The sequence below is a fragment of the Protomyctophum bolini genome (genome assembly GCF_963924005.1).
Source record: "Protomyctophum bolini genome assembly, chromosome: 21".
In the NCBI taxonomy this organism is placed as follows: Eukaryota; Metazoa; Chordata; class Actinopteri; order Myctophiformes; family Myctophidae; genus Protomyctophum; species Protomyctophum bolini.
Genome location: NC_137882.1, coordinates 26,612,478 through 26,640,368, shown reverse-complemented (window position 1 = coordinate 26,640,368; position 27,891 = coordinate 26,612,478). Strand labels below are relative to the sequence as shown.

At 43.4% G+C, this 27,891-nt stretch overlaps 1 protein-coding gene across 2 annotated transcripts; it reads right to left on the bottom strand.

The window, feature by feature from the left end:
* Positions 1-1,286: 1,286 nt before the first annotated feature.
* On the bottom strand, positions 1,287-27,666 carry abcd3a (ATP-binding cassette, sub-family D (ALD), member 3a). Of its 2 annotated transcripts, none has more exons than XM_080793923.1 (23): positions 27,519-27,666; positions 24,130-24,166; positions 23,670-23,768; positions 20,432-20,520; positions 19,792-19,861; positions 17,613-17,710; positions 17,205-17,328; positions 16,716-16,772; positions 16,459-16,601; positions 15,720-15,789; positions 15,351-15,420; positions 14,612-14,709; positions 13,367-13,458; positions 12,250-12,341; positions 11,945-12,017; positions 11,512-11,575; positions 11,145-11,222; positions 10,226-10,291; positions 8,888-8,977; positions 8,030-8,149; positions 5,995-6,099; positions 4,980-5,036; positions 1,287-3,391 (listed from the first exon to the last, which is right to left on the bottom strand). In XM_080793923.1, the coding sequence occupies exons 1-23, from the start codon at positions 27,629-27,631 to the stop codon at positions 3,314-3,316; spliced, it is 1,983 nt and encodes a 660-aa protein (XP_080650049.1). In that variant the 5' UTR covers positions 27,632-27,666; the 3' UTR covers positions 1,287-3,313. The 2 variants fall into 2 exon arrangements, with proteins under 2 accessions (XP_080650049.1, XP_080650048.1); XM_080793922.1 differs by lacking the exon at positions 19,792-19,861 and adding an exon at positions 18,370-18,439.
* Positions 27,667-27,891: the final 225 nt, after the last annotated feature.

Sequence of the window (27,891 nt, the reverse complement as noted above, 5' to 3'; positions counted from 1 at the left end):
CCGAAACAAATCAGATAAATGAACTGATAAGAACCGGAGCGAAACAGGACAAAGGAAAATACCTTTTTCGGCACGCCACACTTGGCATACGATATAATAAATTAAACAAGGCTTAACAATCGGCCTGCTTCGTGGGCTCAGCGAGTCACAGATAGGCCAGACATATGGATGGACAATCCAGATGTCATCATCACTGCTCACACACAAGCTTGGAATTACAGGGTTTAACCCATTTTGGTGTTTTAAACATTGTTATAATTTAGCTATTGAAAAATAGCAGATCTACAAGCTTGTAGGTCTGCTATTTTTGAAAAATCAATTTGTTTGAAAAAACAAAATGTGACACAAATCATTGAATATATATTTCAGAGCGAACATTTTTTGAGTGAGTTTCCAAAATGGGTTAAAAGAGAGAATGAAAGGGAAGGTGTACAAGACTAGCCTGGCTAATAAGCCAGACTCAAATCACACTGTCGTGTGGTATTTGACTCTGGAGATGCTGTGTATGGATCTTGTTTCCCGGGGGGCGGGTTCAAACATTTTCTCTTTGAAGCAATTGGTCAGAGCTACCGTCAGTCAAAGGTCTCAAGTGTTGAACGTCACTGTACCAAAGCCCGCCCATATTGCATACCGTGTCCCGATTGGCCACACACAGTTCTCTGGTGTAGGAAATGGGCATACCATAATCCGCCGGCAGGCAATTTCTTTTTGCCAACGGCTGATTCGGTCTGGCTTATTAACCAGGCTATAGTACAAGACGGTGGTGAGACCAGCCATGTTGTATGGCTTTAGAGACAGTCGCACCGAGGAAAAGACAGAACGCAGAGCTGGAGGTAGCAGAGACTGAAATGTTGAGGTTCTCTCTGGGAGTAAACAAGGATGGATAGGATCAGGAAGTACAGTACATCAACGCATGTCAGATGTTTTGGAGATAAAGCCGGAGGCACCAGACTGAGATGGTTTGGACAAGTACAGAGGGATAATAGGGAGTATAATCGGTAGAGGGATGTCGAGAACGGAACTGCCAGGCAGGAGGAGGCCTTAAGAGGAAGACCCAAGAGAAGATGTTATGGATGTAGTGAAAGAAGACATGAAGTTAGTTGGTGTGAGAGATGAGGAGGCAGAGGAGACAGGGTGAGATGGAGGCAGATGATTCGCTGCGGTGGCCCCTGAAGGGAAAAGCCGAAAGGACAAAAAAAAAAGGAGAGAAATTAAGGTCAATGAATAAACTGAAAGTCAAACAACAAAGTGGCTTCAGGAGAAATAAAAACCCGTCTTTAACTCAATGAAAATGCACTGTCGAGTTTATTTGCAGGTCCATGCGCGAGTGCACGATCACATCATTAATAATAATTATACAAAAGAAGACAAAGAAAAAAAACAGGAGTTCTCTACAGAGCTTTGCTTTACATTTCAATAAAATAATAGTGTTATTTTACAGTGGCGTGGGGGGGGGGGGGGGGGGGGGGGTTTCGGCCACTAATGTGCCTCCGAGCAAGAACAGAACCATCCCACTTAAATTTCATCCAGTGACAACTTGGCATTCTCCTTCCCCACTCCCCCCCCCCCCCCCCCCCAAAAAAAATCCCAGAATAACCCGATGCCAATTATCCAGGGAAGCACACGCACGCACGCACACACACACACACGTACACACACCTCGTCCAAAACCGTGTTCTGCGCATATTATACAATGTAGTCATAGCAGACCTACAAGCTTCTGTGTGTGTATAAATAGTGTACGTGTGTGTGTGTGTGTGTGAGAGAGAATATACATATAGTGTGCATGTGTGATTCTAACCTGAGACAAAATCTCGTCACACACCGATCACCATCTTTCATGCAGATCAGAAGACTGCTCCGGTATAGAGTTGTTTTGAGTTGGCTGTGGACAGAGGGCCATTTTGGTACTGCCGCTATAGATGTAGCTATTTCCCCCGATTCGTGTTTTATTTATTCATTCGTGTTGTAAGATTTTTATGGAAGATGCTTCATCATATTGCTAGTTCGACCACAAAAAAAATGTATAACCGAAAATAGACTACAAGCTCTCGTTGTGCGACGACGCATTGAGAGCATGCTTTCGCCGTGCGACATGCCTCCAAAGACGACTTTCTATGGAATCAAAAAGACTGAGAACTTTAATCCACGGGATTACAACACAAATAAAGACAGCACGAACCAAGGAACAGCACCACCAGTGACGGTGTCGGGACTCACGGTGGCCTATGGGGCAGCGGTCACTCACACAGAACACACAGGGCAACGCTGGCTACGAGACGGCACTTTAAAAAAACGACCATTTCATCCCCCCTCGTGGAGGTATAGCCGGGGCAGAATAACTTGTGCAACTGGAGCAGCAAAAAACAAAAACAATAAAGCATTTCGTTTGAGTTTCTTTGCATAATATGCCTCTGTGCCGGTTTCTTTATCTCCCAAAAAACCGACAACTAAAACAAAACGCAACCATTCTGTTGGTGACCCGTTTGGCTTTGTGGAACGACGCCTATAGAGAGCATTGGTTCTCAACGTTCCGGGGACCCCCAGAGGATAGTTAACACGGCATCGCAAATCATTTCAACCACTTTGTTTGGCTATTCAAAAATACGTCAGACGCACAAGCTCAGAGCACGCATCACTTCGTGCCATGCTGCGCGCTTGTGCATCGGCTATTTCTTTTAAGTTTTTTGAAAGATCTTGTCAAAAACGTTTTAAAAGTGTTTTGAATCATTCAGGTTTTTAACAAATCTTCACTTCATGGCACAATATATTTGTGTGTGTGTGTGTTTGTGTGTGTGTGTGTGGGGGGGGGGGGCTGGGCTGGGGGGGTCCGCCGACAAAAGATACATTAATCAATTTGTGTTGACACGAAAATGTTTGAGAACCACTTGCCTAGCGTTACATCGAGTCCTCGGGTGTGGGATGCAATAAAACAAAACAAAAAATCTAGATTTAGCCCCCTTGTGTCTAGTAGTACAATCTCTACAAGTCTGGTCCTACTGCTGACTGACCACTAAATCAGGGCCATAACATTTACAAGTTAACATACTGTACAATCAACTTACATAGATTATCAATAATCTATTAATCACGGACTAAAGGACTCTTTTCTTTTAAATAACATCTCGTAAAACAGAGTTACAGTTGATTAAAAACGGCACCGTCTAAGGATTTTCTTTTTTTTATATTTCTTTAGTTTCCACCATTTCTTGTTTTTTGAGTGCAGGGAATTAGTGGACTCTGACTGGCTGTGTGAGAGCTGGGTGGTGGAGCGGAGCGCGGTGGGAGGCCGGCGGGAGGCGGTCCGTGGCACTTAGGATCCAAACTCCACCGTGTCCTCGGTGATGGGCTGGAACTCGTAGCTCCCTCGGCCGTCCATGTGCAGGTAGTACTGGGGAGGACGGAGAAAACGCACGCAACGCACAGTCAGTAACCAAGACAGTAGCCTAGTTCGATACCCAGGCTTTCATTTCGTCTGCGCGAAAAATGAAAGCCTGGATTTACGCATGGGCTGCACTGGTCTAAAAAGTCTGATCGCTCCAAATGATGTGACGTCAGGGCTCTGAGCGGTGGGCACACCTCAAAATAACACCGTGAGGAAATTATTACCAGTGGAATTCAAACGAGGCTATGTGAGGAAAATGAGGAGAATGGCTGAGGAACCCACCACACCGTCTAAGAAAAAACCCAACGTGTGCCGACTCTGTGGAAATAACTTTGACAGTCTGTTAGAATGGTATGGGAGGAGAGACCGGGGCTGACGGACAGATCAGTGAACCAATCAGGGTGCGCGTTTTTCTGAGCCGCGGCCCTCCCATCTAGGCCAGAAATGTCTAGCGTTAGCTCAGGCTACCAAGACAGTAACGAAAGTTCCATATATATACTGTATATGGAGACAACAGAGACGTCAGCAGACGGCAGTGTCGTAGAAATTAAACATTTAATAATAGGCCTTTATAAAGAGTATCTCCTCTAAGTTATACAGTCTGAGATGATCTCATCTGTCACACCCCGCTGTGGTGCTGTTTGTTTTACAATGTTACTGTCCCGTTTGTTGAACTGGCTCAAGTCTTGAGGCTAAGTATATGTTGGGGGTTGGCTGTTGTGGGAGTGAAAGCTATAAAGGCTGTGAGTGTGACCCTGTGTTACTCTGGGAGTCAGACTGGGGTTTCCATGCATAAACAGGTCATGTAAGTCTTGTCTCCTTACTCGAGTAAAATCCTCATACTTCCAAACTCTGAATTCTTGTGTTGCCTCATTATCATTATTATTAATCGTCCTTTTGAGCATGTGTCCTACAGACTGCCTTAAACTCTTTCAGCGCCACCTGGTGGTAACCAGAAAAGAAAGAAATAATTTGTAATTCTATTATGCATGTAATGTGCATGTCATCACCTGTACACCAGATTAGAGGAATTTTCAAAATATGGATGGAAAAAAAAGAATCCCATGGGTATCTGGTACTTAATTGGCAATTAGACGTCTTGAGGTTTATGGCTCTTAAACTGCTGGCATCATCATTGTGACAAGCATTCAGCCGATCCTATATAAAGAGTGGTTGGTGGTTGTTGTTGCCCTTGAGGGTAGAGATGCAAGAAGGATTTGCTACGCTCCTCGTAAGAGACTCCATCGCCTTTCCGTACGAGACAGCCATATTGGGGCTTTTACAACCAAGGTCTCGGTGTGTCAAGCGATTCAGACGTCCCCGGTTAAGTTCTCACCTGGCGGACACCCGAGGCATTCTGTGGCCACGTTTACACAGCAACGGTTCTGAACAGAAAACGACAAAGTGCCGCTGCGTATTCTACTCCTCACTATCGTGTACTCACCATCGTGTAACTCACTATTTTCAGCGGGATGATATTTTCAGCATGCAGCACAGTAATCGGGCATTACAACTCAAATCTATGCCCGCCGAAATATTTTTTCGACATTTAGTCGACTAAAATCTAAAACCATATAAAATAAAAAATGCTTACCTTGTGGTGTTTCCACAGAGACTTTCTGTGAGACACGGTGAACAACGTGATGCCAACCTGGGGGGGGGACCAGAGGACAAGTCAATTAGAGACCATTCTGACCTGAGATCAGATTCTGAAAATGTCTTGTACGTCCTGACAGTTTTCTGAAAAGCTATGTTTCTATGTCAGTCGTTCTTCGATTTTTCAAGAATAGCAGCGAATACAAGCTCGTAGCGCGCCACTCGGTGGCGCGCTATGAGCTTGTACATCTGCTATTTTTCAATAGCTAAAGCATAACATAATGCTGACACCAAAAGGGGTTCCCGCCCAGAATGTGTTAGACCAGTGGTTTTCAACCCTTTTCACATCAAAAGGTCCATTATTTATTTGGCATTTGAGCCACGGTTACACCATTTGATGACAAAACTTTGAATATTTTGTCGTCATTGGATAATTATGTCCACAATTTCATGCTGTAATGTTGTTGGTACTATAGGAGAAACAACAGGCAAACGATCAATATGACAATTATGTTTGTGTAAACTAAATTAACCCATTCAGATCAGATTCTAAAAATGGCTTCTACATCCTGACACTTTTCTGAAAAAGCTATGTTTCTATGTCAGTCCTTCGATTATTTTTTTTAGCAGATCTACAAGCTCATAGCGCGCCACCGAGTGGCACGCTATGAGCTTGTAGATCTGCTATTTTTCAATAGCTAAAGCATAACATAATGCCAACACCAAAAAGGGTTCCCGCCCCAAAATGGGTTGAGTAATACAGATGTTGAACAATAATGTAACTCTTGAGGGCGTAAAATGAAACCAAATGGACGTGCATGTGTAACCTTCAGGTTCGTGTGTGTGTGTACATGTAACCTGTGTGTGTGTGTGCGTGTAACCTGTGTGTGTGGGTGTGCGTGTAACCTGTGTGTGTGTGTAACCTGTGTGTGTGGGTGTGCGTGTAACCTGTGTGTGTGGGTGTAACCTGTGTGTGGGTGTAACCTGTGTGTGTGTGCACGTGCGTAACGTACGGTTTTGCAGTGGCTGTAGATGAAGTCTTCCACGTCGACACTCACGGCGCTGGTACATTCGTCCAGGATGGCAAACTGGGGCTTGTGGTAGAACAGCCTGGCCATCTGGAAAAGACACAGGAAAATTCGTTTTTTTTTTACACAAAACTATGCATGGATTAACCCATTTTGGGCAGGAACCTTTTGGTGTTTTAAACATTGCGTTATAATTTAGCTATTAAAAATTCGCAGACCTACAAGCTCGTAGCGTGCCACTCGGCGGTCTGCTATTTTTTTTTTTTATCGTGAAAATGTGGCGCACATTTGGAATATATATTCGAACGAACGTTTTTAACTCAAATCATTGATTCATAAAATGTTTGGGTTCCTTGACATGAAATATTTAGCACCACCGATATAGAAACATACGTCAGGCCTAAATGTGTTAAAGCAAACTAAAATGTCACGACATTTTCAAAATTCGCTATAGGGCGTCGCAGTCCCGACCCCTACCAGGGCCCAGGAAATGATTCTCCGTTCATTTTCCTCATAGACAATTCAAAAAGTATTTATTTAAAGACGTTTACGCCACAGACAAAGCCAACTCTTGTCGTGACAAATCATGACAACAAACACAATTATTTGGGCCGAACAAATAATTAGAAGAAAAAAACGGCAGGTTATAACACTTCTTTTGTTGTTTTTCTTCTTTGTAATTATTTGCTTGGTCCAAAATATTGTGTTTGTTGTCATGAGTTGTCACGACTCAAGTTGGCTTTGTCCGCGGCGTAACCGTCTTTAAATAAATACCTTTCGAAAAATAAATTGGGAATAATTTCCTGGGCCTGGCACAGTCATGAAAGGGGGTGGGACTGCGACACTCTATAGGCCTACGGTAATTAGTGAAACGGCGTGAAAGGAGCCACCACACACTAGCGCCTAGTGTCTCCTACACACTCAACACAATGATGTAAAATGACGACGTTTTGCAAAGATGAGTTAAAAACGTATGCTTTAGAACAGGGGTGTCCAAACTTTTTTCAAAGGGGGCCATATTAGAAAATATTAAAACACCCAAGGGCCAACCTTACTATATCTCCTGACATAATGTAGTGACATACCAGTCTATAACAAAGTCACATAATGTAGCGTCGGACTAGTCTATAACAAAGTCACATACATGTGCATTGCATTTAAACGATTCTATTGAACTCATATCGTCATCAATATTTCATATCAATGGTCTTTTGTCGGGTGTGTGCTGTGAACAAAAAGTGTCTCTCAGCCTTTTTTCAGCCATATGTCACATTGCCAAATGTAACCAGACGAGCAACGTAAAAATAATAATACAAGGAAGAAGGAACAAGGAACACTGACAAATTATATTCTGGGAAATGCCCAGGTTAAAAAGCTTGAATGCCTCCCCCTGGCCTGATGGAGGGGAAAGGAACTGGTTGGAATAACGTGTTCCTTACTTCCTTCCACGCCCCTGTCGGGTGTAAAGGAGCAACTTGGACACTCAGGCATGAAGGAAGCATGAGTTGAAGTCCGTTGCTCTCCACTTGTCCCCCATATATGGGGACTAGGTTGGTGGAGGGTGTGTAGAGCCCAGGATGACATTAGGTGATTGACACAGGGGTGAAAAATGGGTTACAAAATCGTCGGATAAAAAATATATATAAAAAAAAAAGTAAAAATGCGGCCCTGGGATAAATGTAATACATACATTTATCCCAGGGCCGCATTTGGCCCGTGGGCCACACTTTGGACACCCCTGCTTTAGAAAAATATGCACAAAATGTCACCCTTTATTAGCCAATTGATCACACCTGATTTTGAGTGGCGCTAGCCCCTCCAATATTCAGCTAATTTCGTCCTACACAAATTCCCATTGACAACGAATGGAGGATTTACATCATGAGATGATGTACGATGATAAGAGCGCCCCTCACTTCACACAGGTCTGTCGTTTTAACAGCCAAAGGAATCTTAAAATGACACAAAGCGATGCTTTGCCGGTTCAAAACGGGTGAAAATGAAGGAAGCACAGTCTTACGGCCATCCTCTGCTTCTCTCCTCCACTGAGCACGTCCATCCAGTCCTGGACGATGTCCCAGCTGCCCTCTCTGTCCAGGATGTGACCCAGCTGGACGTTGTCCAGATACTCCTTCAACACCTACACACACACACACACACACACACACACACACACACACACCAGGGATGGGTCAGATTAATCAAATAAAAAATCTGTTGGAAAGGCAATATTGTCATCCAAACAGGACAGGGCTATAGGACTACCAAAGTGTGCCTGGGATGTGTCTGTGTGGCTGCATGAGAGGAGTGTGAGTGACTGAGTGCGAGTGGAGATTGATTCCAATCAAGATACAGGTTTGGAGGATTTAGCAGGTGTAATCAGGCCTAGGCTGGGGCTGCTATTGTGATCAATTGGCTCAACACTGGTCGAGGGACCACCAGTGGTCCTCATTTAAAAGATGGAGTTAGTAACCAACTTTTTTTCCTTAGGTACCCCTTGGGGGGAAGAATTGTTTTATTCGTAGTGTTCATTAAAAACAATCTAAAAAAATAAAAATAAGCCCCCCCCCGATTAATCGTTAATATTGAATTATACATATCGATTTTCATTTTGGACACATTTACACATCCCTAACACACACAAGCACGCACATAAACCCGTGCACTTAAAGTCAGACTGCTATGGCTTTTTCGGTCATTATATTTTGAAGTTTCAGTCTGAAACCGAAGCCTGTTTGTTTCTGAACCAATCGGAGCGTCGCATCACTTCAGGCTATGGGACGTTAAGTAGCTCCGCTGCACACGGGTAGCTTGCTGCAACTGGCAGTTATGATTGAGTCGTTATTTTTTTATTGTTTTTTGCTTGTGCGTTGCTCACCTGATCAGAAATGCCCTTCCTCTTCTGTTCCTCAAAGGTGTCTGGGTAGATGACCTGGTCCCGAAGTGTGCCTATGGTCATGTAGGGCCTCTGCACACACACACACACACACACACACGTTCATGTCATCGACTAAAACTGACGAAAAATGTTCCTCGACTACTTTTTTCACAGATGAAAACGGGGGGAAAAAAACTAAGCCATATATACGAAATATTAACTAAATATATTGACAATATTGTCAGGTGCTATTTTTTTAGCACAGAGCCAAGTATATCAAGGCCTGCCAAAATACAATTACGTTGACTCAATAAACTGTAGATTTAGTTGAATAAAGTCTTCATATCAGATGACAAAAATATGGCTAAAACTAAATGAAAAATGTGCAGTCAAAATTAACACTGACAAACACCGCTGTGTGTTTGCAACCAAAGCTCATGTCATTGACAAACAAATAAGTGCTTTATTATGCATATTATCTGAACATCTGAAACTCAAAAAATGGCTAAATATAAAATAGTCATGTTTAGGACAGTGGTTTTCGACCCATTTCATATCAATATTTATTGGATATTTGAGCCACGGACCACCATTTGATGACATTTAGCCTCTCAGATCCAAAACTAACAAATATTGTCTTGTCGTTGGGACAAGATTTTGTCCACAATTCCACGCTGTATTGACGTCGGTACCATTAGGAGAGATAACAGGCAAATTATGAATTGTGGAGACTTCAGGCAAATTAAGTAATGCAGATGTTGAAACCAAATTGTTTCATTTGACGCTCTCAAGAGTTAAAGGGTCCATTTGATATTTTGGTTACCAACTCTCCATTTAGCTGGAGTGTTTAGCTGGGGACCACCTGGAACCCCAGGGCCTGACATCGAAAAAAAAAAAAAAAGTCTATACAAGCTCGTAGCGCGCCACTCGGTTACCGCGCTATGAGCTTGTAGATCTGCTATTTTTCAATAGCTAAATAATGCTTAGTTTAACACCAAAACTTGTTCCCCTCCAGGTTACACTCTTTCAGTGCCACCTGGTGGTGACCAGTTTTGGCTTTCATTGCCAATTAGCTCATTATAAAAAAAGAAAGAAAATGTAATTCTATTATGCATGTAATGTGCATGTCATCACCTGCACACCAGATTAGAGGAATTTTCAAAATATGGATTATTAAAATAAATAAAGAAAAGAAAAAAAACTCGTCTTATCGTCCATGGCAATCAGTGCATAATTGGATTCAACTCGTCTTAACGTCTCTGGCACTTAAAACTGATTTATTTAAGGACCACTGGCTGAAAACCACTGGTTTAGGACACAAAGAAGAGCTCTACCTACCTGGGGAACGTAGAAGAGCTTTCCTCGGTCAGGTTTAGTGAGCTCTCCTCCAAACAGTGGCCAGAGCTGGAAGAAACATTAGAAGGAAATCACACTATTTAGTGTACATTAACCCACTGAGGCCGATAAAAAAAAGAAAAGAAAAAAAAGAGTCTTCTAAACCCTACAAGTTTCTATGTCAGTGGTTCTCAGACTTCACTTGTTCATGTCAAGGACCCCCAGAATTATCTGTACATTTCTAAGGACCCCCAGAAGCAAAAATTTCAGTTAAAAACGTTAGCTCTGAAAGAATAATATATATTCAAAGATTTGCACCACATTTTCACGATAAAAAAAGAAATCAGCAGATCTCCTCTCCAAGCTCATAAAGCTAAAGTATAACATAATGCTTACAACACCAAAAAGGGTTCTGGTCCTGAATCGGAAATGGGGCATTGGGGTGTTGTGCTAATTCGCTTATTTCCATTGCTTTTTTTTTTACATCCTCTCTTCATAATGCAAATAGTATCCCAAGCGGCACACTTTACTACTTATTTCGAATTAGCACAAAAACCCAACCGCCATTGAGGGCTAATATTAGGGGAAATGGCAAACAATTAACTTTTGCACAAAATAACTCCTGGACCTCTTTGATGGTGACGTAAATACAAATAAAGGGTAAGAAAGCCTTCTAGCATGGAATTCTCCTTTAACGATTGAATTGTGGTTTTCCAGTCGTTATTCGATTTTTCAAAAATAGCAGATATACAAGATATAGTAGATCTGCTATTTTTCAATAGCTAAAGCTTAAAATAATGAAAAAAATGGGAATTGCGATCAGGCAATGACGTAATAATTGTGACAGGCCTGTATGTACGTATAGGACTATTGATTAGGGAATGGATGAAAACATGCTTCACACAGCTGAAGATATACTGACCTCCCCGAGGACTCTGAAGAGAGAGCTTTTGCCGCAGCCGTTGGGCCCACACACCAAGACGTTGTTGCCTGATGTCACCTGCGCACACACACACACACACACACACACGCTTGCGTAAAATGTCTGTGTTTGAGTGTGATAGGGTGAGTGTGAGTTTGAACGTGTGTGTGAGAGTGTGAGTGTGAGTGTGTGAGAGTGAGTGTGAGAGTGATAGTGAGTGTAAGAGTGAGTGTGAGAGTGCGAGTGTGTGAGAGTGTGAGAGTGAGTGAGCGAGCTAGTGTGAGAGTGAGTGCGAGAGCGTGTGTGTGTGTGTGTGTGAGAGAGTGAGTAAGAGAGTGAGTAAGAGAGAGTGAGAGGGGTCTCTTACCTCAAAGGACAGGTCTCTGATCAGGACGTCTCCGTTGGGTGTAGCCAGAGGGGTGTGGTCAAACCTGACAAAAAGGAACACAGTCAGATACAGCCAACTTAACACAGAAAACATGCAAAAGAAGGTTGAATATTATATTCGCAACATATGTACTGCATGCTATTTATTTAGCATGAGGCAAAATCGTCACAAAAAATTGAGATTAACGATTTCATTTCTATCGTTTCTGTTATTGGAACATTGGAAACATTATGAATAAAACATGACATTTATTTTTGGCTTGTAAGCTTATTTAACACCCTTATACTAATAGTGCGAATGGCTGATATACAAGCTCAAAGCGCCGGCTCGTTTTTGAGCTTGTACATCTGCTACTTTCCAAAACATTTGAACATTTTTCCACACGGAAATGACAGGCCCGATCAACACGTACTTGATGATGTTGTCCATGTTGATGACCCGGCCACTTCCTGGTACCAACGTCAATTTCTCCCCGGCGTCCGAATCTACGGCGAAAACAAATCGCAGAGGATTCGATGAATCGGTTCTGACCGATATATCAACACCAAGATACTCTCTCCTATACTGTATAGATGAAGATAACCTCACAGTAGCATTTCATATTCATATCACAAACACCATGTAGTGAAAACTCCTGTAACTGTAATAAAAAATAAAAAAAAACGGGAATCTCGATTCTAATTCGAATCGATAATGTTGACAACCCTATGTAGTTACCTCTCTCCTGGTGGGTGACCATGGTGCGTTCGTATCGGCCAGCGTTGAGATCCTTCAGCACCCTCATCAGCTCAGTGATGCGAGCGGTGAATCTGGTGGGGACAGTAGAGACATAAGTTTAAGTTCATTAAAACATACAGCTCTATACAGTGTCTGCCATTGGTGTCATGGTTGTAGAACGCATTACATAGACCATCATGCCAAGCAGCTTGATTACACGACCATAAAAACATTTGTTTTGGGTTTGTTTTTTTTTTATTGGAAAAGGCACCGAAAAACTGAATGTCCTCATGTCGATGAAGGCACTAGGACATAGAGCAGTGGCTTTCAACATTTTTGAGTGTTGCAACAACTCCAAGGAACAGCAATGTCCCTATGTTTAGAATACCAACAGGGGGGGGGGCGCTGTTGCACCACTCACTTCAGACTGGTCTGATTTTCATATCACGGGCCCATTATTTGAGCCAGGGACCACCAATTGATGAGATTTAGCATCTCAGAACCCAAAACTAAAGAATTGTTTTGTTTTTTTATATATTTTTTATCCCACGATTTTGTAACCCATTTTTCACCCCTGTGCCAATCATCTACTGTGATCCTGGGCTCTACACACCCTCCGCCAACCTGGGGAGAGCAACGGACTTAACTCATGCTCCCTTCATGCCTGAGTGTCCAAGTTGCTCCTTTACACCTGACAGGGGGGAGTTTCCCTGGTTGGACGTAGCGCGTGGAAGGAACACGTTATTCCAACCAGTTCCTTTCCCCTCCATCAGGCGCCCCGGCTGGCCAGGGGGAGGCAGTTTAGAGACCAGGATTACTGCATGTTTTTGTGGGGGTACCTACCCTAAGAATTGTTTTGTTATGGTTAGATAGGATTTTGTCCACAATTCCGTGCTGTATTGATGTGGTACCTTTAGGAGAGATACAGTGACAGGCAAGCTTTGCTCAAAACCCAGGACCTTCTAGCTGTGAGGCGACAGCATCACCGACTGTGCCACCTGTGCCGCATCACCTCGTTAGAAACTGAGCCACCTGTGCCGCATCACCTCGTTAGAAACTGAGCCACCTGTGCCTTGCCCTTTATGAAGTCACAGTGGATATAGAAGTGAGAGCTCACCCTGAGAGGCGGGTCATGTCCCTGCCAGCCAGTACGATCCTCCCCAGGGCCTGGGACATCCGTAGCAGCATCCTGCCACTCTGGTAGTAGTCCTACGAGCACCAGATATCAATGCATACAGTAGAAATGCATATTATTTATTATTTTTGGATCCTTTTTTTTTATTTTTTAATATTTTTTCTAACAAAACAAACATGTAAATCACCAATTGCACATAGGTGGCCTTACACAGGGACAGCTAAAAACTAATGAGTCAGCTAAATATAATAGAAAACAACAAACGGAAAAACAATATAACAAACACAAAACATACAGACACTACAGACCGGTACAAGACAAACACAGACAAGGACGAGACAAGACAAATAAGACATGTACAGTACAAGGGCTACAGATACAGACAAGGGAGCCAAAAGCAAACCGTTGGTCACAACGTCATATCAATTAAATAATTAATTTAACTGCGTCAAGAGCTGCATAGAAATGCATATTATGTACCGATATTCATCTCATAGCAAAACTACTGCACCGAAAACAGGCCTGTCGACGTGTACTGTAGATGGCCCATTTCCATTGCATGGTATGCTTCCATAGTAGAAGACAATGCCGGTGACTTCTATAGAGCGCCGCAGTCCCACCCCCCCTTTCGGAATGACGAGGGCACCAGGAAATAATTCCCCGTTCATTTTCACATAGACGTTTCAAAAAGTATTTATTTAAAGACATCTAAAGCCTCGGACGAAGCCAACTCGGCAGTTGACAAATCATGACAAACACATTTTTTGGGGGGCAAAAAAGAAAAAAAATCTTCCAATTATTTGTTCGGCCCCCCCAAAATAGCCCTGGTGTGTCACAAACCAGTTGTTAACGACTCCACAATAGGTCCAGGTTGGATTTGAGTATCAGCACTCGACATGTGATGGCCCGGGGGCGATGTGTGTGTGTGTGTGTGAAATGTGCTTATGTAACAAGAGAAAATGTAGTTCCACTTGCAGTACCTGTGTTTTGGTATTCCGCGGTGCGAAGTTCACACCGCTATACACTTACTCATCACCTCGTTAGAAACTGAGCAAACCGTCCCAGCTGACATGACGATTATTATTCACCAGAACCTGTTTTTCCTGTTTTGCCTACTGCCTTTTATTACCTCATGGAGGCCAAATATATCGAACTTTATGTCACGTCATGTTCATCCGTGTGTGTGTGTGTGTGTGTGTGTGTGTGTGTGTGTGTGTGCGTGCGTACCTCCAGCAGCTCAGAGTGTTTGCTGTGAAGGTGTCTGGGGTGGGACAGGTTGAGGAAGGGCCGGCTGACCACCAGATAGCCCACCACCGTGGCCAGGTCTGTGGGCAGGGGAGGGGGGGGGATGGGAACACATTTTGTACAAACAGGGCACGTTTCAATGGGATTCAAAATAAAAACCTAAATACAGGCATAGATCGAACATGACGAAACAAAGACGGGCAGATATAAGACAGGAACATATAAGATGCGTTACATATAAGATTGAAGGTTTCGCGGTTCGCTCTATCTGTATTCGTAGGATGAGTGGATAAGGTCGCGAATACAAGCGGCCGAAATTAGTTTTCTTCGACGGGTGGCTGGCGTCTCCCTTAGAGATAGGGTGAGAAGTTCAGTCACACGACATAGACTCCGAGTAGAGTCGCTGCTTCCTCGCCTGGAAAGGAGCCAGCTTAGGTGTTTCGGGCATCTGGTTAGGATGCCTCTCCCTATAGGGAGGTCCTCGAGGCACGTCCCACTGGGAGGAGACCCTGGGGCAGACCAAGGATCACGTACCACTGGCAGTCTCCAACTGCGTTTACTCCTCATTCACCCGCCACATATGCGGTTCTTTGTTGCCAGTCAGGATTCGAACCTGCCAAACGAAGCGCACTTTCGACAATACGCAGCAGGAGGATTCGTTTTAGTCGCAGTATGCCGGTGCGAATGAGACATCAGAAAGAACGGATGCAGAGCCACTTACACTTGGCAATGATGCTGTCCACGAAACCCATGGAGAAGCGGAAGAAGATGAAGTTGTGCAAGTGGTCGACCTGCAGGGACAGAATGAAACAGTTCAAGTGCCAGAGACGTTAAGACGAGCTGAATCCAATTATGCACCGATTGCCATGGACGATAAGACGAGTTTTTTGAAAATAATCTGGTGTACAGGTGATGACATGCGCATAATATATATTTTTTATAATGGGCTAATTGGCAACAGCCAAAACTGGTGACCACCAGGTGGCACTGAAAGAGTTTTAACACAGTGTTGATTTTGACATCAACACCGTGCCCAACACACTAAAAGCTGGACACGGGAGGCGCTCAAAAAGTAAAATGGACGACCTACCAGTTTCTTGAACGTGCCGTAGATGGTTTGTTTTTCTCTTTCGTTCCCGTTGTAGAAGGCGATCTCCTCACTGCGGCACACACGACACAGAACATCCACACACGATCAGATATTGCCTTGAATGAGTTTGCGTCAAACAGCGTTTCTGGAAGACGCTTCTAAACTTGTGTTCTAATTGCTATAGTTTGATCACTTCAAACAACACCCTTTCACCTTAACTAATGCCCGCAAATAAATTGCTATTTTCGGTGCGCCAGCATGCTTTCACAGAAGACCCGGTGGGTTCTATGGAATCCTAAAAGACTGAGTCGCGGCGACTGAGAACGTTTAAACCCATTCTGGGGCGGGAACCCCTTGGTGTTTTAAGCATTATGTTATAACTTAGCTATTGGAAAATAGCAGATCTACAAGCTCATAGCGCGCCACCGAGTGGCGCGCTACGAGCTTGTAGGTCTGCTTTTTAATCGTAAAAATGCGGCACAACGGTTTCAACGACAGGGCCTTAACCCATTCCGACCCGATTCTAAAAATGTCTTCTACGTCCTGACAGTTTTCTGAAAAAGATATGTTTCCATGTCAGTCGTTCTTCGATTTTTCAAAAAAATAGCAGACCTACAAGCTCGTAGCGCGCCACTCGGTGGCGCGCTACGAGCTTGTAGATCTGCTATTTTTCAATAGCTAAAGCATAACATAATGCTAACACCAAAATGGGTTAATCCATGCAGGTCGGCGGTTATACCTGTTGGTGATGAGGCGGGAGTTGACGTAGCGGTACTCGCCCTCGTAGCGTTGCTCGATGACCGTCATCTTACCGATGGGTCTCCTGACCCTGGTCAGGATCAGGCCCGAGATCAGCAGATAGGCCATCATGCTGGCTGGGCCCTGTGGAGGGAGAAAGGGGAGAGGGGACACAGTGCTGTGTTAGTGGAAGAGGGGGCCTTGGATGGATGGATGGCGCGTGGGTTTGTAAAGCTGTGATTGCATTTAACAGTATACCTGGGCACCGATGGCACTGGTCAGCTTGAAGATGTACAGTCCGATGTCCAACAGAGGCTGAGGTACAGAGAGAGAAGACATTGTTAAAAAAAAAGAAAAAAAGATCCGTAACCACCCTGTGTGTTGTCGTCGTACAACGAAAAACAAAGCATTATCATCATTTATTTTTAAAGATATTTTTGGGGGCTTTCTGTCGTTATTGGATAGGGTACATTAAGTTGAAAGGAAAGGGGGGGAGATATATGCGGGGGGTGGGGGGGGACATGTGGCAAAAGGCTGACGGGGCTCAGGACTTGAACCCACGGCACACCACCAGGTTGGATTTACCGGCCTGGGTGCCTGGACCGCTCAGGCCAAAAAGCAAAGCATTCTAACATGGCAGAAACTTTGGTGAATCCATTGAAAGCTCTCAGTATACCTTGATGAGGTTGGAGAGGGCGCTACTGTACCTCGCCGAGGTCGGAGAGGGCGCTACTACTGTAACTGTACCTTGCTGAGGTTGGAGTAGAGGTCCACCACGCTGTTGCAGAACTTCTCCACGTCCTGAGTGAGCAGCTGGTCGGGGTTGGCTATCCGGTTGTCCAGGTTGCCCATCTTGTAATACGTGTAGCCTCTGCACAGAACAACACACGGGCAGCACACGGTTCAGTTACTCGTACGAGAGAGAGAGAGAGAGAGAGAGAGTGCACAAGATAGCGTGCGATAGGGCATTCACATCTAGTCATTTTTACTAGTTTACTAGTCGACTAGTTGTTTATCTTGAGGCCTACAGAATCGTTTTTTCTCTTCTTATCAACTAGTCAACTAGTACCAACAAGGTCGACAAGTGGATATACTAGTCGCTTAATGCCCTAGCATGTAAGAGAGAGCGCGAGAGAGAGACAAGACAGCTCTTACGTGAGGTACTGGTCATAAAGGTGCTTCGTGAGCCTCTCGCGACACCGCAGTTTCAGCTCGTTCAGGCCCAGCTTGAGGAAGTTGTTCACCAAGGCAATCTGCAATAGGCCAACCAGACACACACACACACACACACACACACACACCTCACCACGTGCTCCGTCCTTCAGCACGGCACTCAGGCTATGCTTTGCAGTTATCCTCTTTTTCTTTTGCACTCATGCAGCTGAGGACACTTAGAATGAATTGCAATAAAACCAAGATTGTAAGGAAAAAAAAGTAGGAAAATAACACAGATGTGTTGACCGACATTGATTCGGTTGAGATTATGATTTGGTTGTGTCGCGATGAATATCCATGTGTTAGTCATGCAACACTAAACAGGGTTTCGATGAATGCATTAAGATCAGTAGGAAATTACTGGAGGGATTAGGGCTGCACAATAATGGCATGGAAATGTATTTTCCCCAATTACATAACATCGAGTGCTTTGGATTAATTGTGCAGCCCTAAATGAAATGTCATATTAATAACAGAAAGGTTATGTTAGTAATCATATTAGTGGGGTTTCTATTTAAAAAAGCAGGCCTCCTCTGAATTGTTCCACTGACAATTTACTATAATGCCAATTATAAGCATTATGAATGCAATTCAAAGAAACATGAACACATCACAGTCGGCACACTTTGACTAAAGAGTGCGACGGGAAAAAAGAAAAGAAAAAAGATGAGGGAACGGAAAAAAAATATGAACTTACAACTGGCATGAATTTCATAAAGCTGAACAAGAACCTCTTGAAATCTTTAGTCGATCGACCGATAATTGCACTGCAAACCACAACATGCACAAGAATGAGCCAACATTTCCCAGCATGGCAGGTGGAACAGATAACATGACGTTTATTTATGTTTAACTGTAAATATATATATATATATACACACACACACACACACACACGATGATTTCCTTCATTTTTTTCCTTCATAGAAGTGTATATTTGTACTTCTTTAAAGGACCACTTCACCACTTTTCAACCTATCTTCATGTAATAGGTCCTCACTAATAATCATGATAAAATGGCACGATCTTTTTCTACTCAGTCTGTGTCTCATAGGAGGGATGTGGGCAGTTTAGAAACCGTCCTCCAGTGACGAGTCTGCTATTTTTTTAAAACCGTGAAAATGTAGTGCAAAGCTTTGAAAATATATTCTTTCAGAGCAAACGTTTTTTAACTCAAATCTTTGCTTCTGGGGGGGGGGGGGGTTCACTGGAACAACATATTTTCAGATGGAGGTCGGCGGCATATTACGTATAATTGTTGGGGTCCTTGACATGAAATAGTGAGAACCACTGATATAAAAACATGAGGTTTTTCAGAAAAAAAAAAAAAAAATACATTTTAAAAAGTCATTTTTTTAATTTCGACTTCAGGCCATAGACTCAACTGCATGTAAGTAAGTAACGTTAAGGCTTGGCTATCGGTGCAGAAGAGCCCAGCACCATGTTAAAACAATGTCCAGTACAAACACACCACCAGATAATATGACATTCAACGGCTTAGTTCAGATTTGTGGAAACTGTAGGAAACACTTGCCATTAATATAACATTAATATACATTGATATAGAGGTCGCAAAAGGTATCAACTGATTGCCCGAGTCCTGTGGGTCTTGTATTTGGTTGATATGATGTAGTTCCGGTCATTTTGGTGGGGGTCTGGGGGCCACAAATGAATCTACAAAACTAGCGTCATTTGTAATGTTGACCTATTTCTACCATCTAGAGCAACTTTCGTTCAACTTTGACCCCCCCCCCCCCCCCCCTCTGTCACAGCTATTTTGTGTGTCGAGTATCACTACGCCAGCAGCAGCACAAAAACAGTTCCATGCGACAGAGGGGTCAAAGTTGAACGAATGTTGCTCTGTATGGTAGAAATAGGTCAACAATACAAATTACGCTAGTTTTGTGGATAATACATTTTTTGTATGCGTGGCCCCCAGACTCCCAACAAAATAATGGCAAGTATTACTTACAGCTTCAAGTCCCAAAAAAATCTGAACTAAGCCTTTAAAAGAAAGATGTTAACCACCACAATGTTACTGGTTAAAATGTTTTTTTTTGGGGGGGGGGGGGGGGGGTGCATTTATTGAATGCAATCACACGACGGACGGTCATATTACCACGGGTATGGCAGCAATGTAGGCATAAAAGTGTCTCTTGAACAGAGCCATATCTCTGCTTATGATCCCACTGTGGGGAATTAAGACAAATAGGCGATTAAGTGGGCCTGGCAAGGACAATATTATAACAGCAATGCAACCCCACCAGGTTTGAGTGACACTGGTCTAATATGAACTGCTATAGAGCGCCGCAGACGCCTTTCAGAACAACGAGGGCACCGGGAAATAATTCCCCCATTCGTTTTCCCCGGCATAGACGTTAGCATAATGTATTTAGAGGCATTTAAAGCCTTGGACAAAGCCAACAGCCGAGTTGACAAATCATGACGATAAAGTCATTTCTTTTGGGCCGAACAAATAATTAGAAAGAAGAAAAACTGAAAGAAAAGTGTTGTACCCTGCCCTTTTCTTCTAATTATTTCTTCGGCCCCCAACAATAACATGTTTATTGACATGATTTGTAAAAATCAGCTGTTGGCTTTAACGTCTATGGCTTTAACGTCTATTTGCCAACGTCTATGGGGAAAACGAATGGGGAATTATCTCCTGGATGCCCTCGTGGTTCTGAAAGGGTGGCGGGACTGCGATGCTCCATCATTACACGACTAAAGTGTCCCACAGGACGGATTGTATTCCTGACCTTTCAATCATGGTGCCGTTCTGGATCATCCACACGTCACAGTATGTTCTGGTCACGAGCATGGCAGCGATGAAGAGAAGGTAGCCCGTCTGTGGGAGAGAACAGCAGAAAGAAGACAAGAAGTAAGACGCGCGGACGCGGTGAAGCGAACGCAGCTCGTAAATACAATTCCGATTGTATACTTTTATGAATCTGTGCTCCAAACCATGTGATCATGGTCGTGAGTTAAATAAATGAAAAATGAGAGCCCAGGATCACATTAGATCAGGGGTTTTCAACTGAGTATGAACCAGGGACCACCACCCTGACTGAGAATCAACCTGGGGACCACCACCCTGACTGTGTTGGGAGGGGGGATATGGTCATGGTGTGGGGAAAGAAATTAACCTTCCATATTAAACTGTCATCAACCCGTTTCAAAGGAGTGTCAAGTGTTTTGATAACGTGGCAACTGGCAAAGCATTGTGGGTTTGTGCCCACGCTACAAAGCTGAAACCGCGCACTAGTGTAATTTCCATGCGCCCATCTATTTAAAAACCCGGAAGAGACGCCTGGACTAGGCGTTTTCTTGCCACGAAAGTGTGCCTGCACCCAAAGATGCAGCTCTTTGGCCAGTGTGTTCAGTGACCCTCTCGGGACTGATTGCACGCCAACGATAAGTCGAGGTGTGTAAAATGACGCAATGACACGTGCGCACGTGAACACGCCCGTATGCTCGCACAAACGCACACACACACACACACAAGCGTGCGTCCCCTTTCCTCTACTCTCGCAATCTCTCCAGAGATTTGTACAAGGCCGGTCAGAATGTATTATAGTATCAATTACTTAAAGTTCAACGTGATTAAAAAGGTGCAACGCCATAGGCTTGTTGTTCGTTTTCCACTTCAGGTAAAAGAATTACAGCACAGTGACCTTATAGGGTATCAGGCCATCCAGAATTACAGTGAATCGTGACCATTAAACCTTTGATACTGTGAGAAAATGAACTAAACAAAGAGTACCAGTATGTATTAAATGTAGATCCTGGGTGGCTTGATTCTAGGCTTAAAAATAATAGATTTTTGTAAATCCCTATGGGAAAAATGAATGGCCTATTTTTCAGTGGAACCAGAAACACAGCCACTGCTATGTCCCTATAGAGGGTATGCGCGTGACATCATCATACCCGGAGGTTATGCGGGAACGCCTACTGAGTGGCAAAAACCTACTTTCTGGCCTTGACAGCCCATACATCCAAACAGAAAAGTCCTATCTGATTGTATTAAACGATGTTAAAACGACATTAAATTCACTCGACTTGCCATTCACTTTATGCATGTGCATACCCGGGTGCAGTACTTAGTTTAGACAGTTTTTGGTTTAGTCTATAGTCATTTGGTTAGACCAGTCATTAGTCCTACAACTTCAACCAATCTCAAACACTCACCCTAACCTCTCACGGGGCAGCACACCTAAACCTAACCTTAACCCATGACTAGTCTAAACTAAGTATGCACCCTGCATGTTTACCCTCTACAGTACACGGTGAGACACAGCTGCAGCTAATCAAATTATTATTAATAATGGATGTGATTTCAGATGCATCCATACGGTGTATTCCTATGAAAATGTTGCTTGTCCAACAAGCGAACTTAGGGTGACAGGGCCTTTACTGTGGAACTCAATCCCAGCTGCTCACATCAGAGCGGCTCCCACCTTCGAAACGTTCAAAAGCACGCTCAGAACCCACCATTTCAGACTTGCTTTCGCTACACAAATCCCCACTTTGTTTGTCTACCTTAGAGTTTCTAGTTTAACCTTTTAAACTTTATCTTTCTAATAAAAACTGTTTTTATTTTGTTGTGTAAAGCGACCGAGTGCCCTGAAAAGCGCAATCTAAAATGCATTATTATTATTAAATCTAACAAACTCGTTATTTATTTGTTTGGTGCAGCCGTGTTGCTTACTAGACTCTGCCATGTTTTATAGCCCGCTGTAGTTTTGACCTTAAGTTGAAAAAGGTTAAAGTCCTACTATTTGTCACATACACTGCTGTAAATTTGTTCTCCGCACTTGGACCCATCTCTTGGAGCGGTGAGCTGCAGCCGAGGGGCTCATATTTACAGTCTTTAATTGGTACGACCCGGCCGGGGATCGGACCCCGACCTCCCAGTTTCCGGACGGACACAAACCACAAGGCCACTGAGCTGGTAATACAGACAAAACTTCCAAATCAGCTGCAGGCTGGGTCATGGTTCCCCTTTAAGCACGTCGCTGGGCGAGACCTGCTACTGGGACAGTGTACAATCAGATATACCAGAAACACCTGGAGGAATAAGGGTTACATTGATGCTACCGAGACACTGAGAGGGTACAAGCAGATATGGGTGTCAAGGCACGGCGAAAAGCCGCTCGCGGCTGGAGTCTATTCCTGGTTTTTTAGACAGCCGGTGGATGGAAACGAAGCTCCACTCACGCTGCAGCTTGCCGCGTTGGCCAGAACACCGGAAACGCTGTTTCCATTCACCAGCTGTAAAAAAGATTATAAAAAAAAAACAGGAACTCCTGCTGTGAGCGGCATTTTGGCATCTTCGTGACACGACTGTGTAGAAGCACCCGGACATCTGTTCAGCACTCTGAACAGATGTACCAGAAACACCTGCTCCGCACGAGGAAGGAAGGAGGTTACATCGATGCTTTGCAGATCTTGTGAAACCCCGATATGAAACCCGTGTTGCAATTGGTCAAAATAAAAAGACAGCTTCCGGGGCACTCACTGCATTACAACATATCTTTTATCACCTTGTCAAAGTTAAACATTGAAGTCGGTCTTCTGTCTGTCATTCTCTCCTTATTCTTTTCTCTAGTCTCTAGTCTGACAATTGGACTACTAGACTGTACTCTTGATCAGAATCATGAAGGGCAGGCTATACAGTGTGTGATGTTTATTTACATTGTTTCTCATCTGGGTGTCAGCATGTTGGCACAGGAAATACTATGTTCTTTAAATGGTGAATAATCCCATAAGTGAAGACAGCCAGACACGAAAATGAATCATTCATTCATTGATTCTTTCATTCACAACAAAAGTCCGGCCCCATGCACATGATGCTTTGCATTAGGTTGTGACTTGTCACCAAGCTTTTCTCCTCAAAAAAGGGTGAATGAGTGCATAACTAGATGATAATTAGAACGACTGCTACATGTCTCCAACACATGAGTTGTTACCGTCACAAAAATAATTAAGAAGACCCACCTCCATGCAGAGAAATCGGGGCACCATGACCCGCACGATTTGGCCGATTCGCAAGAAGAACGCTTTGTCCACGGCTGCCCGGTCCCTTTTGGCATCTTTCTGCAATGAACAGAGCCCACAAAGTGTCACACACACACACACACACATCTCTGGAACTAAGCCAAACTGCAGTTATTACAACTACTAAAACTAATAACCAGTAAGACACCCTGGGGGGCTAGAAACGACCTTGCGAGGTCGCGTGCACACAAATAACAAATGTTGACAATCAATTGCCAAAGTCTTTGTTAAGTCTGAGGTCGGATTCTTCATTCTACACATCTTTCAAAAATAGCAGATGTACAACTTGTAGCGTGCAGTGGGCTTGTATATCTGCTATTTTTCTTTATTGAATTTTAAACAAACAATACAGTACATGAAAAAGAACAGACATTGACCTTGAAATGGAAGGTAAACTTACGTCATTTTTAAGCACTACCTCCGAGCCCTTCGCTGTACTGCAATGGGGGGGGGGGGGGGGGGGAGGTAATTGTCAACATCAGTGATTACACTGCTGTACATTCGATACAACAGCAATATTTTCATGCACAACAGTGGATTAAATACTCATTCAACCATCTGAAGCAAGAAACGCACTTTGACCAATTGCAGACCAGTCCAGTGTAAATAAACACTGGACATTGGGACAAGTTCAATGACCCAATATTGCAATAATGCTGGGACAATTGAATGCGTGATTAACATACTGTACATGTAATGAGCTCTATGCATTGCACACACGCCATTTTGGAAAGACCTTGGGCCCCCTTCCCTACTTCCTTCACAGGTGTCACCGATGATGGTAACTATTGAAGGCCCCGTTCCATTCTGGTCAAACAGAGTCAGGGTGCCTGCTATTGTGCTTGTGCATGTTGTCTCACTGGAAACACTCTGCTACACCAGTGGGTCACACAGTGTGTTTGAGTGGGTCCCAAATGGCCTCGTGCGGGTGTGTAAGGGCCGATTCATACTCCTATTTTACCGCTGTTTCGGCGCTGTAGTGCCGAAATGATTTCGGCTCGTCAGAGCTCTTCGTAGCACCGAAGAGCCGACTTTAGGACGGTACCCGGCCCGCTCCCCCCCCCCCCTCCGAACCTCAAATGACGTCACATTGTAGGCTCTACAGCGCCGAACAGACTTTTATTCGGCTCTAAAATAGGAGTATGAATCTGCCCTAACTCTGAGGTCCCTTTTCCACCGTTTTTTCCAACCAGTTTTTTGTCCATGAGCCAGACCTCCAAAATTGGAACGTAAATTATGAATTGAGTGTGCAAAACTATACCAGAGATTAAAATAGGGTGCATTGTGCATCCCAAAATGCAGTTTATAGTTAAGGGACGGCCTCTGCATCCACGGGATGCACTACTGTACTGTTCTTTAATTCTAGTTTATTTTGCTAGCTTTAGTTATAATAATCATTTCTTCTTCCGTTTTCTACATGAATATAACCACATTATAACCATATAAAATGAAATGAGAGTTAAATGCTGCAATTTGTAAAAATGGCAAAATATGACTCCTAACGTTGTTAAAGTGGGACTCATAAAATGTCCCTGAGAATCATCTAAAAGACCATCCCTGCATCCCGGGACTCCTATTCACATCACTGCTATACCTATATTAAATTGTCAATATAAGTAAATTAATATATGATAACCCTTCCACAGGAGTAGCTTTTTTATATTCATCACACATTTTGTAATTTTCACCTACAGTAGGCCTATACGAGTATACGTGATTGGTGAATAGGTAATGCATAGTTCATCACCATGAAACTTCCCCAGTTGATTACTTACACGAAGACGATTCATTGTATTACACATTTTCTGAAATTGTACATTTAAAAATGCAAATTAGGCAGGTCCATTTGGTTCCATTTGTACGGGTCCATTTTGTTCCATTTGTACTGTACACTCTCAGAGTTATGGTGGTCCTTGAAATGAAAAGGTTCGAGAACCACTGCACACTAAATGGAACAGAGCCTGGATTAGTATCATTGGTAACACCTGTGAAGGAAGGAAGTATCTGTGGGCAATGTGCATAGAGCCCTTGATAGTACCACTGTGTACTACTGTGTCTAATGTGTGGCATAGGTGTATGTAATTAGTAGAGATGTCCCGATACTGTATCGGCCCTTTTTGGTCATATCGGTAAGGACGAATATGCCAGTCTAACCACCTATCCGACACAGGGGTAAGGGGTTGACGCTATGGCAGGTAAATACAATGTTGGGGCATGTGGAGTTTGCTTTCGAGTTTCCCAAAATGCAAGTGCACATTTGAGTGAGGAGTCTGCTATTAACATTATTAAAAATAATATTCTCTGGTATCGGTATTCGGTATCGGCTAAAATAGAAATTGTGGTATTGGGATCGGATCGGGACACCCCTAGTAATTAGCCATGTCGTACCAATTACTACTACTGTGTAATTAGAATATGTGTAATTAGTATTACGTGAAATTAACATAAGCCGGTGTGTGTAACCTGTAACGGATACACGATAGGTGGCATAATAGGGACATCTGCTACTGAAGAAATATTAGACCTCAATTTGTCGAATTCAATGTATAGGCATGTTCTAAAAAAATACATTTAAGGCCCCTGCACACTGGACACTTTTTAGCTGCGTTTTTCTGTCGGTTTTCCGTGGGCAACCATCTTACATGTATTATTTTTTTTCAGAACATGCCTAAACATTCGATTCGACATTCTAAAATGTTCAGGAAAAAAATTACAATTTAACACCAACGGTGCCCACTCTTCCTTGATGTGTAAGTAATTAAATTAAGGTAAGTGTATTAATACCATGCAATTCCTAGCTATGTGTAATGTAACATATACAGTATGTATAATAATTAGTAACAATTACAGTACTATACGTGCATTACAATCCCAGTCAGATCAGGGGCAACTCTTCACAAAGACCTCCATTGTCCTCAAAACTATGAGGCGATGTGGCAAGATTTAGTGAGCAAAACGTGGCTGGGGATGTGCAACCAAACACAAATAAAATACTTTAATCATTATATTAATATTACTCATTGTTATAACTCCAGTACAGTGAGTACACCTGTTCCTGTACTCACATCCGTCGCCACACACACACACACACACACACACACACACACACACACACACACACACACACACACACACACACACACACACACACAATCATGACGCGACTTCACCCGGCTGTACGCGCTTGTTCCATTATACAGCGCTAAAGTCTACATATAAACGATCGTGTTTCAAATATAAAGTTCCCACGGAGGCCACGGATGCTATAATCCACCTCGGGTGGGTAGAAGTACCCGTATGTTCCGTATTGTTCAATAAAACCCATTTTCAATCCGATCGGTGGCCCATTTGATCAAAAGGTTATACTGTAATCAGAGTGCAATGCACGTTCCCAGCCGACAGGGTCGGCGTAGTTGAAAGCATACATACGGATACGGAGAAAATGGCCACCGATCTGAATAAAATGATTTTTTAATGAACAACGCGGAAGATACTTGCACTCATACCCGGCCGAGGTGAATCGTGACATCCATGACCCTGGGGGCGAGCACAAATATTAGGAAACATGAACGTTTCTGTAGACGTAATAAGGGCTGTAAACTGAGCGAGTGCGTAAGCCCAGGTTGAGGTTCCTCCGCGACAGAACAGAAGACGTACGAGCGTCATTGCAGTTGATGAACCATGGCTGATAACCCGGGGCAGGAATCTGTCCTCTAAAAGAAGAGTTTCAAAGCAAAACCACCAATCAACGGACCACGCCGGTCATTTCTAAACGTTTCCAGAACGTACCCGTGCGAGCCGCCGAGCCTCCGTCGTCGTCGCTTCAGCAGGTAGAGGACGAGCAGGACGCCGCCGGCTATGGAGGAGTTCTTCGCTGTCAGATATTTACTGACGGCCGCCATGTTTCTGCTCCTCTGCTGCTCTGATGACAGACGAACTGCATTGTGGGACGGCAGGCAGGCAGGAAGAAAATGAACGATCAGATCAGATCCCATAGCCCAGCAGGTCAAGAGTGTGGTTTGGGTTGTCATGGCAACTTTAAATGATTTAATTTGATAAAACATTATTATTATTATTATTATTACAAACATTATAATAATAATAATTATTATTATTATTATTATTATTATTAATATTATTATTATTATTATTAATATTAATA